The sequence below is a fragment of the Pangasianodon hypophthalmus genome, chromosome 21 (genome assembly GCF_027358585.1).
Source record: "Pangasianodon hypophthalmus isolate fPanHyp1 chromosome 21, fPanHyp1.pri, whole genome shotgun sequence".
In the NCBI taxonomy this organism is placed as follows: domain Eukaryota; kingdom Metazoa; phylum Chordata; class Actinopteri; order Siluriformes; family Pangasiidae; genus Pangasianodon; species Pangasianodon hypophthalmus.
In genome coordinates this window covers 10139587-10151451 of record NC_069730.1, presented here as the reverse complement: position 1 = coordinate 10151451, position 11865 = coordinate 10139587, and the positions used below count along the sequence as shown (strand labels likewise).

Genomic DNA, 11865 nt, shown 5'->3' with positions numbered 1-11865 from the left:
TTTTTGCACATCCTTTGACTCAAACTCAACCGAAACAGATTCTGTTTCTATTTTTTCAATTCCCCTTGTCATTCTTATGACACTTTTAACTGAACTGTTTCGTACCCTCATGTTCTCCACTAGTTCTTTCATATTTACAGTAAGCGGAATTCCATATATCACTCTCTTACTACCACCCATTCTTCTCTCTCCCACTCTTATAACTTTGTCTACTTTAATTTTTCCAATGCACCTCATTTTCTTTGCCTTTTCCATCTGCCCCTCGTTATTACATCCTATAAGTAGATTTCCATCTCCCAATATTCTTGCATATTTCACTTCTCTTACTTGCCCTCTTATTATTTTTGTTAACTTAAGTGGATCCATTCTCTTAACTCCCCCCCTCTCCTTCAAATCGTACCACTACATTAAACAGTCTTGCTTTAAGACCCTCTCCTTCATCATCTCTTCCTTCACTTTCCATTCCAGTTGAGCTAGCCCCATTTTTTTTCTTTCTCTTACGACTTGTCCCTTTCTTAACTCGCTTCTCCCTCCCTACTTCCTCCCAATCACTTTCTCTCCTCTCATCACTACCATTCCCCTCTTGCTCACTATATTCCATACCATCCACACTCCTCCCCGCCATTTTGTTAAAGTTGATAGGATGTAGCTGACGAAGAAGCAGTGGGGCAACACCGCTACCGGACCTATACAGCTGTTGATTGCAATTTCAAAGAAACATTCAAATTCACTATGTTTAAAAACATAGTAATTGCAAATTTTATTTAAAATGTTAAGAGGGTTTATGGTACAAGCCCAAAACAGTTGATTGTGGCTCGAAATACTTGGAAACAATCCATAGCTTGATGTTCCTTGAAATGTTTCTGTTCTATGAAGTCTTCCTTTTCCAGCCACTGATGACAGTTCTTTTTCTTCAGAGGCAGCCCATGAGTTCTTCATTCCTTCTCTTCAGGTGAGGTTGATGGAGTCCATAGGTCTGTTCGTGGGCAGTGTGATTTCCAGTTCATATCTCTCTGTAATGAATCGGGCTGTGCCTTCCTTACTGTGCACTGAGTGGGGCAGATGCAGGCCTAGCTTGCTGTAGACAGAAGACACAGATTGTGCTTTATATGGAAACTATGCTGCAGTTTTTACTACTACAGTTTTAGTTGTTACACCCTGGATTCCTCTACACACATCCATCCATCCATACATACATACACCCCAAAACAAACAACAACTGAAAGAGGCTGAGGTAAAAGCCTGGAAAAGCATCACAAAAGAAGAAAGCAACAATTTGGTGATGTCGGTGAGTCGCAGGATCAATGCAGTTATTGCAAGCACTGGATATGCAACCAAATATTAAATGTTATTTACTTTAATTTACTTCATGACTTATCTGTTCTTATACTTTTGCTCGCCTAAAAATTGTGTGGTCTGATACAAAACTTTAAATGTTTTATGTTGTTTAACACATCTAGATGTAAATACCAGGAAATAAAAGCTGAAATCCTAAACTCTCATCTCATATCTTTTGATATGAGATCTTTTTCATATCTCCATCTTTTGATCTCAAACCCAAATGTCTTTGGTGTATTGCACAAACAAATGAATTGGCCATGCTGTTCCAATAGTTTCGGAGGGGAATGTATACAAGTGAGTCAGTGTTAGGACAACTTTTCTTGGGACTTTTGACACAACCAAGCTATTGTACACATTAAATTATGCGTAACTGCCTGCATGGAACAAAAGCACACACTGGCACTTTATTGGAGGGACTGTGGATGGAGGATGTGAGGTTTGACTAGACTCTTAAGTCTGGTGGAAGTGGTTAGGTTGATTGATTGGCTGATTAAAATGTTTTTAACACTGCTGTAAATAAATATTGTTGTATAAATAAGGCTATTCCAAACTGAATTGTTGGCACATAAGAAAAGGAGAAAATAGCATAAGAAAGAAAAAGAGAAAAAGAGCTGGAAATAAGAGTTGAGATCATGATTCTCACTCACAGTTGTAACTAACAATATCTGTATTTATTTTTTTTATTATGGATGCAATATTTACCAGATATTTGTGAATGTTCACTTGTCTGCATTTTGAATTACTGATCTCCTGCCACATTTATACTGCAGTAGCGTAAATCCTGAGCAAAAATTTGCTATTTAGTATAAAATCATATTATCATATTAGTGTGGCAAGCACACAATGTGCCCTCCCAAAATTAAAAGGAAATAAGCAATATTAATGGCTGATAAAATAATTAGTCATTGTTTTTGTTCTTATTCCATTAGCAACTCATAAGCCTTTTGTGGCTTAAAAGTGGTCTTGATAGACGTGCTCTATGTCCATGACTAGCAAGCATATGAGTGAGACAGTGTGTGCAGTCCCCATTAATTCATTTAATACATTTAGACATCATTTGTTGGGGAAATTGGGAATTGAATATTCAGTTCATAATATTAAGCATTTGTTTAGGGCAAATTTGTTCCATGTGGGCATTTAAGTCATTTTAAAATTCCCCCACAACTTTCTGATATAGTTTCTCTCATTGTCTTCTGTAGACACATCACACCTCAAGTCTGTACATGAGATCATGTGGTACAGCACTTGTCACAGCAATTAAGGGGGGGATAGTGGAGCTCTGCTTTATGTAATGGTTGCCTGCGTGCAAATGCTATGGAATCTATGCTTTACTTGAGCTGATTTGCATTGAGAAATCCTGCTGAAATCTGAAACCTAATTTTTTTTTAGAACATACAGAATTGAAAATATAAGCCTGTGTTTATTTACTTCATGTCTTTTTCTTTCTATGTAGTATATATGAATACTCAGAATCTTACTATTTTGGAGTTCTTAGGTCAACAAATCTCTCCTTCACATCCAGCACAAGATCAGAAGCCTTAGTTTCCGGTAGCTTTACCCTCACCTGCAGGAGACAGAGATTGAGTTAGTGAGATGTTAAAAGTAAAATAAAAAAGGCTAATTTAAAATTAATTTAAGTGAGTCTTGAATTCAATCATTCTAGTGCAGGTGTATGTATAGATGCAGTATTAAAATGTTGCAGGATAGTGTTGTCAATACGTGTAAGGCTTAAGATGTTGGTAGGTTGTGATTATTATAATTGTGATAAACAGAACATACTAGCATGCTCTCACAGCACATGGAGGATGGATCCTTTCGGCTCATGCCCAGAAACAAGTCCTCAGTACCCACACTCTGCTTCAGGATAATCTCATACCTACACACACATACTCTCATAATCACCCTTTCAGAAGCACAGTGCTCTCATACATTCAGTTATATGATACACGATTGTATCCTATGAGATCTGCTGGTCCTTTTCTGCTTATATACTACAATACACACACACTTGTTATGTAAGCATTAGACTTCTACAATATATGCAACCAATCTGACCTGGCCAATAACCACCTAAGAGGAAACCTGAATAGTTCTTTGGATTCTTTCTAACTTTCCAAATTGGTTCTTCTTAGAACTATTTCTGAAAAGGAAACTCTGTTGTAGGGTTCTATACAGAATTTTTTTCAGTGATCCCCAGGAAGACAATCCAAAGATCACTTTAGGTTACTAGATGAAGCCTTTTTTCCTAAGATTGCAGATTGGGCTTGCACTGTTGCATGTGTCTCTCCAAGACTGGAGCTCTAAACAGCAATTTACTCGACTACACACTACATACTCACTCAGGCTGAGGACGTGGATCTGCAAGGTCATCAAAGTGTGTCCCTCCAGTCACCTCCTCTACATCCCAGATGTCTTTGGTGTTCTTCACATAGGCACTATTGACTTTCAATTTCAATATGTGCATAGGTGGGAGAGGGAGAGAAAGACAGAAAGATTAAATTAATGAAATAAACCTTTATTGTCTTTTATGAACACTATTCCCAAGGGTTCCCATATTGGCCTTAGCAGATTGGCAGAGTCAAATAAATTATAAATTATAAATTCAAAGATCTGACAATATGCAAATACAAATATATCAGTGTTCATGTCAAACACTCTAAGTTGTCTTACGTTACACTGAATCAGAACTCCACTGATCTTAATACATCCTCCCTCTATACTAATGATAGAAAATAGAGCTCACCTGCATTCTTGTCTTGCCTAGAAGTAGAAGAACAAGCACCAATGTGCCCAGGACCCATGTTTGCCATCAGATTTACATTCTATATAGATAAAGAAAAATGATTTTCCACATTAGCAATTTCAAACACTTTTTTTTTTTTTAATTTATGATTTTAATTTAGATCCTCAGTGGTGCAAGGGGGTGCACAGTCAGGGACAATTCATAATGGTCCTGATTAAAGAATGCTGACTTTTGGTCAGGTTTCTACCATAATCCAACTTAACTGAACCAGATTCAAATGAGAACCATCCTCTTCTGGGTGACACCGGATAGTGAGATTATAAATCATTACAGTATAGTGGTGTAGACGAGTGAAGGCAAACAATTCTAAGTCTGTTGAAAGCATCTTCTGTACACTGGGGGAAAAAATCCTGCCATAAGAACAGGAATGTCTTTATGATTCCAACAGCAGGTTTAGAAGGTACAGTAAGCAGGTAAGATTATGCACTGAAGAAGGTGAGACTTGGGCATAAAATGTTGGGAATTAAAAATCTTTAGGGCCATGTGGGAGTGTCTGCAGCAGCAAAATTTGAATCACAAGTGCAGAAGCTCCAAGCAGAGGAAGAGCACTGGGATGAATCCCGGCAGGACTAGAGGGCGAAAAGACCCAGATCAGATGAAGTTTATCGGGATCTGGCACTGGCATCACATCAGATTATGACACATTTCTATTTTGAAATAGTGCGGCTCTCGTGTTTCTGATAGCAATTGTTTACATTCGTCAGTACAATGAGACTATGTCTTGTCCTTCAGGTTTCTCTTTTAATTCCTATATTTATTTATTTACTTATTTACATTCACTGTCCACTTTAATAGGAACACCTGTACACCTGCTCATTTATGTAGTTATCTAATAAGCCAATCATGTGGCAGAAGAGCAATGCACAAAACATGCAGAAACATGTTAACATAAAAACATGCAGATACAGGTCAAGAGCTTCAGTTAATGTTCACATGAAACATCAGAGTGGAGAAAAAGTGTGATCTCTATGACTTGAACTGTGGCGTGGTTGTTGGTGCCGGATGGGCTGGTTTGAGTATTTCAGAAACTGCTGATCTCCTGGGATTTTCACACACAACAGTTTACACAGAATGTGAAAAAACAAAAAACATCCTGTGTGCTGAGGGTCTGCAGGCTGAAACACCTTGTTGATGAGAGAGATCAGAAAATGACCAGACTGGTTTGAGCTGCCATGGTAACTCAAATAAGCGCTCTTTACAACTGTTGAGAGCAGAAAAGCATCTCAGAACACACAACACATCAAACTTTGAGGTGGCTGGGCTACAACATCAGAACACATCAGGTTTCCACTCCTGTCAGCCAAGAACAAGAATCTGAGGCTATCATGGGCACAGGCTCACTGAAACTGGACAACTGAAGACTGAAAAAAGATCAGTGATTTTTTTTCCTAATCTTTAACTGTCCAGTTTGGGTGAGGCTGTGCCAATGATAGCCTCAGATTCCTGTTCTTGGTTGACAGGAGTGGAAATCAATATGGTCTTCTGCCATTGTAGTCCATCCACCTCAAGGTTCAATGTTTTGTGCATGCTGAGATGCTTTTCTGCTCACTATGGTTGTAAAGAGTGATTATATGAGTCTCCTTCCTGGCAGCTCGAACCAATCTGGCCATTTAAATCTGACCTCTCTGATCAACAAGGTGTTTCCACCCACAGAATTGTCTCTCATTCAATGGTTTTTGTTTTTTCTCAAGATTCTGTGTAAACACTAGAGAATGTTGTGTGTGAAAATCCCAGGAATTCAGAAGTTTCTGAAATACCAGCCCATCTTGTACCAATTTCCATGTTTCCCATTCTGATTTTTGATGTGAACATTAACTAAAACTCTTGACCTGTATTTGCATGATTTTATGCATTGTGCTGCTGTCACAGCTGATTAGCTGATTGGACAATTGCATAAATTAGGAGGTGTATAGGTATTCTTATTAAAGTGAATGGTGAGTGTATATGAGTTATATATAAAAGTCATTTTATTACTTTATTCACTGAAAAAAAATTGCATATAGAATTTACGCAAAAAGGGGGGGGGGGTTACTCCATGTTTTATTGAGTAAGGTTTAACCTATTTTAGTAAGTAATATCTGCAATGCACATGTGGTAATGCCAACCATATATTTTTTTAGTTCATCACTACATTTTACCCCTTTACTTATTGAAGAGGTACTTTTGACATTTGAGTTTTTGTTGTTCTTTTGGCTGCTCCCGTTAGGGGTCACCACAGTGGATCACTGGTCCGCATATATTTGATTTGGCACAGTTTTTACGCTGGATGCCCTGCCTCCCTAATTTTATCCAGACTTGGGACCGGCACTGGAAGTGCACTGTCTTGAGCAACCCCAGTGGCTGGGGTCGGTTCCCTGGCTGGGAATTGAACCCAGACCAAGGCGTAAATAATCAACTTAAAATGATGTTTGGAGTTTTACATGAAACAGGCAAGTCTTGAGCACAAGTTCAATTCAATTTTATTTGTATAGCGCTTTTAACAATGTACATTGTCACAAAGAAATATATAAATTCTAGAAATAAGTTTTAAATTTATAAAATTATCTGTATTGAGTGAGGTAGAGGTGACGGCAAGGAAAAACTCCCTGAGACGAAATGAGGAAGAAACCTTGAGAAGAACCAGACTCAGAAGGGAACCCATCCTCATCTGGGTGACACCTGATAATGCAATTATAAATAATTTCCCTTCTATACCTGTATACTATATAGTCAAAAAGTGCAATCTTGTAACCAGGAACTTATGAGCAACTTATGAATATGAGCATCTGAGTTATTTCTGAATTCATTATAGTTTCAACTTAAAGTCTATTTTATTGAAGTTTTCAACTGTTTAATGATGGAGACTTGAGTGCAAAACTGTTTGTAGCAGTTGCAGTCCTAAGCCATCGTTATGGTTTTTAAGTGGTGTCCTCCACAGTAATCTCACTGATCTTTAGGCTGTCCATGGATCCATAGATAGATAGATAGATAGATAGATAGATACATAGATAGATAGATAGATAGATAGATAGATAGAGTGTTACTAGTAAATAGATTAGTATCTGTTACAGGCACACTGACAGAGTGAGAGGGAGAGAAGAGGGGCTTCAGGCCGTGTGTACACAGGTGTGTGCGAGTTTGACAGATGGAGTTTGAAATCTTGAACATTCTGGGCCAGGCTCTGAACATTCCATCAATGTAAATGTATAGGAGCTTTTGGGATATTTGATCATCCGCTACAGGAAAACTGTAAGTCTGATCAGTTAGAACACACTAAGTCAGAACAAGCTGAAGGTCTGTGGCGAGTTTGGTGCATGTAGCTTGAAAGCTCTCGGAGGAGTAGCGTTTAGAAATTTTGGGTCTCAAAATAATAATAATAACTAGATATGTACATTTTCTGAAGAAAATGTGAGTGGTGCTTGCCGTGGCAAAACTCGGCACCGGAGCCATCCATGACATTGTGATGCAGAGTTATGTGCAATGCAAAATCCCTATGTTATCTCTATGGGGTACAACGTATACCCCACTGCGGGGCATGTTCTCGCACAGCCTGCCAGCCTCTTCGAATGTGGCGATTGTCATGTCTCCGAGCTACGAGTCGTCAAAGTCGGTCGCAATGTTAAGTCAATGGGACTTTTTCGGCCGATTGTTGTCCGATTGTGCGACCACCGTCCGCCTGATCGCTTATAAAAGTCATAGCACACCTCTGCTCAATAATCCCCACGATTTGACACCTCATTCACTGGTCTGCAACAAACGGTGCGGGACGAGTTATGCGCCGAAGTTTTGTCCAGAATAATAATAATAATAATAATAATAATAATAATAATAATAATAATAATAATAAAAAATAAGTATGCAAGATTACAGTTGTGATGCTTTGCTTCGCAAGCAACACTAATAATAATAATAATAATAATAATAATAATAATAATCTTATATAGCAGAACAGTAACTTGGCTTTGTCACCGGCTTTTTTCATTGGTCTGTCCGCCGTAACGAGTGGATCGCTTGATTTTCATTGTGAATTACTCTTGAACAGGTAAATCTAGTAGTAAAACACTGCATGGAGTTCATTTACGCGTTAGTCCAGCAATAAATTAATAAAATAAATAAAACACCGCTCATTTTCTGTACATACCTGTCAACCCTCCCCTCCCGGGATTCTCCCGTATTTTACCATTCTATCCCGCTATCATCCCGTTTAAATATTTTCCCGTATTTCTCCCGTATTTTTAATCTTTCTATAAAAAAAAAAAATCCGACTGGGTGTAATTGATATGTTTGCTACATTCACCTCCGGTAAAGCAGGTGACAGTATACAGAACAATAGCTGTAACATCTACAGAACTCACTCAAACGGCACCCGCCAATAAAACAAGTAGAAGAAGAATAGCGGTCGAAGAAGAAGAACAGCATGGAGGAACGTGAGAGAGATGGCGTTGGAGTATCCCAATGTTGACAGGTATGTTTCTGTACTGTTAGCAGCAAAATTTTAAAAATGTTAGCTAGTTTACCTTGCAGTCTTCTGCGTCGCTTTCTTCATCGGCTGGTAGAGAGAGCAAGTCGGACAGAGCCTGAAGATTTCGGAGAGATGACAACTCCACCATTTTATTTCTATTACCTTTATGTAATTAGATGTATGGACTGTAAAAGTCTCAGAGGCTACAGACAGAGGCTGAGCTGTCTGTAGAACTGTTTACCGTTTCCAAGGAGATTAACTGTTGCCAGGGGTAACTACGTGCAGTGTCGCCAGATTGGGCGGATTCCTTTTGATCACGGAGGACCCGGAAAAAAATGCATTGGGAAGATGATTAAATTTGAGCTAGAGGCTCCAAGATGGCGGCATGTTCAGATAACTTTTAGTAGCTCTGCTGACAAAAAATATTATAACTCCCGTAAACTGTCTGCTTTCAACTCTTTACCTTACACATCCGCTGTGTGTTTTATTAAGGATGTAACTGTGGAATAAATATGTCAAAAAGTGTTGAAAAACGTAAAGAACGGGTGAAAAGTCTGATGGACGTATCTGTAGATATACACTTCCTGCTGTTACTGATCCCGGTTTTGGAAATACTCTGGATACTCTTTGCTCAACTCATCTTCCCGACACCCCAACTAAACCTGCTTCTAAGAAAGGGAAAATGGAAACTCTGGAAGATTCAATTCAATTCAATTCAATTCAATTCAGTTTTATTTGTATAGCGCTTTTAACAATGGACATTGTCACAAAGCAGCTTTACAGAAATAAATGGATTCACAAAAATATATTGTAAATATTTCAATTTATCACTGTGAATTTATCCCTAATGAGCAATCCAGTGGCGACGGTGGCAAGGAAAAAATCCCCGAGATGATATGAGGAAGAAACCTTGAGAGGAACCAGGCTCAAAAGGGAACCCATCCTCATCTGGGTGCAACGGATAGTACGATTATAAATAAAACCCTTCTATTGTGTACTATATGGACAAATAGTGCAATTGTGCAACCAATAAATTCATCACAGTTTTTGCAAGAAGTCCGGCTGGTTAAAATCTATCCACTGTCCACTGATGGAGTCCTGAGTACGAAGCTGCTCGTGGCAACTGCAGCCCCAAAGCCACTACAGCAATCGCAGTCCCAAGCCATTACAGTACAGCTCCCCATATGTGATCCCCAAGCCATCTCCACAGCCCCCAGGTGGTGCCATCCCCAGCAATCCAAACAGTTCTTCAGGCAGTCCATATGGGGCCACCCCCAGCAGCAGCGAGCGAACTCACCCGATGAGAACTCCAACCAGAAGTAGGGCATCAGGATGGGTCAGGCAGCGAGGAGGAGCAGAAGGGGTCAGGATCACTGGCATCACTGGCATCTCAGAAGTAGCGTGAGAGTGAGGGAGAGAGAGAGATGGAGAGAAAGGAAGAGATTGTTAGGTAAGCTTTTGTCCTCTAATGGTTAAGCACGATGTACTTTGCATGCAGAGTGCAAGCAGGGACTCCGGCAAGACTAGCTATGACAGCATAACTAAAAGGGAGAGCCAGACGCTAACACAGACATGAGGGCACCCTGGGACATAAGGCAGCCAGCCACTCCACCGTCGACAAACCTGAGTGAACGTGTGAGAGTGGGGGAGCAACAGCATCCAAACATCCCAGTTCACCACAACACTCTATGCCTGTGAAACTCTCCAGACCTGCCCCTGTACCTAAGAAAACTATTCACAAAAGGCTTGACTAAACAAATATGTTTTCAGCCTAGACTTAAACACTGAGACTGTGTCTGCGCCCCAAACACTAAGTGGAAGGCTGTTCCATAACTGTGGGGCTTTGTAAGAGAAAGCTCTACCCCCAGCTGTAGCCCGCATTATTCGAGGTACCAACAAATAGCCTGCACCTTTTGATCTGAGTAGGCGTGACAGATCATAAAAGACCAAAAGTTCGCTCAGGTACTGTGGCGCGAGACCATTTAGTGCTTTATAGGTCAATAGTAGTATTTTATAATCAATACGAAATTTGATTGGGAGCCAATGCAGTGTGGATAAGATAGGGGTGATGTGGTCATATCTTCTGATTCTAGTAAGGACTCTTGCTGCTGCATTCTGGACTAACTGGAGCTTGTTTATGCATCTACTGGAACATCCAGACAGTAAGGCATTACAATTATCCAACCTAGAGGTAACAAAAGCATGAACTAATTTTTCTGCATCGTGTAGTGACAATATATTTCTTATTTTAGCAATATTTCTGAGATGAAAGAAAGTGATCCTAATGATATTATCTACATGAGCTTCAAAAGAAAGACTAGAGTCGATAATCACACCAAGGTCTTTTACTGCTGCACATGATGAAACAGAAAGGCCATCCAGAGTTATTATGTAATCAGAAAGCTTACTTCTAACTGCATGTGGTCCTAGTACAAATACTTCTGTCTTGTCAGAATTAAGTAAGAGAAAGTTAATAAGCATCCAGTTTCTAATGTCTTTTACACATTCCTCAACTTTATTAAGCTGGTGTCTGTCATCTGGCTTTGCTGAAACATACAACTGTGTGTCATCAGCGTAACAGTGGAAGCTAATACCATGCTTACGGATAATTTTGCCCAGAGGTAGCATATATAGAGAAAAGAGCAGTGGGCCTAAAACAGAGCTTTGTGGGACACCAAACTTTACCTTAGCATGAAAAGAGAAGTCACCATTTACGTCTACAACCTGATAACGATCAGTCAAATAAGACCTGAGCCAGGAAAGGGCTGTTCCCTTAATGCCTACTACATTTTCTAGTCTATCGAGGAGAATAGCATGATCAATGGTATCAAAAGCTGCACTAAGGTCAAGCAGCACCAGCAAGGAGACACAACCCTGATCAGAGGCCAGTAGTAAGTCATTTACAACTCTTACCAGTGCTGTCTCTGTGCTATGATGAGGCCTAAATCCTGACTGATACATTTCATGAATGTTATTCCTATGTAAGTATGAGCATAGCTGCTGTGCTACAACCTTTTCTAGGACCTTGGAAATAAAGGGGAGGTTTGATATTGGTCTATAGTTAGACAGCTGACAGGGGTCAAGGTCAGGTTTTTTAATCAGGGGCTTGATAACTGCTAATTTAAAAGATTTAGGTACATAGCCAATGCTAAGAGAAGAATTGATTATCTTTAAAAGAGGTTTGATTGTTTCAGGAATTATCTGTTTGAGGAAACAAGTAGGTAAAGGATCTAGCATACAGGTTGATGATTTTGATGATGAAATTAGTGAAATTAGTTCA

General features: G+C 39.5%; 1 protein-coding gene across 1 annotated transcript; it reads right to left on the bottom strand.

Annotated features, from left to right (window-relative positions):
• Positions 1-735: 735 nt before the first annotated feature.
• Positions 736-10208, bottom strand: dnaaf6 (dynein axonemal assembly factor 6). The gene is made up of 6 exons (XM_026925101.3): positions 8641-10208; positions 4085-4163; positions 3681-3783; positions 3121-3217; positions 2820-2905; positions 736-1078 (listed from the first exon to the last, which is right to left on the bottom strand). The coding sequence occupies exons 1-6, from the start codon at positions 8731-8733 to the stop codon at positions 949-951; spliced, it is 588 nt and encodes a 195-aa protein (XP_026780902.1). The 5' UTR covers positions 8734-10208; the 3' UTR covers positions 736-948.
• Between the last annotated feature and the right edge of the window lie 1657 nt (positions 10209-11865).

Coding starts and splice junctions, on each gene's coding strand:
- dnaaf6 (XM_026925101.3), bottom strand. CDS start 8,733: ATGGTGGAGTTGTCATCTCTCCGAAATCTTCAGGCTCTGTCCGACTTG. Junction 4,164..8,640: donor GCGACGCAGAAGACTGCAAG/GTAAACTAGCTA, acceptor TTATCTATATAG/AATGTAAATCTGATGGCAAA. Junction 3,784..4,084: donor TAGGCAAGACAAGAATGCAG/GTGAGCTCTATT, acceptor TGAAATTGAAAG/TCAATAGTGCCTATGTGAAG.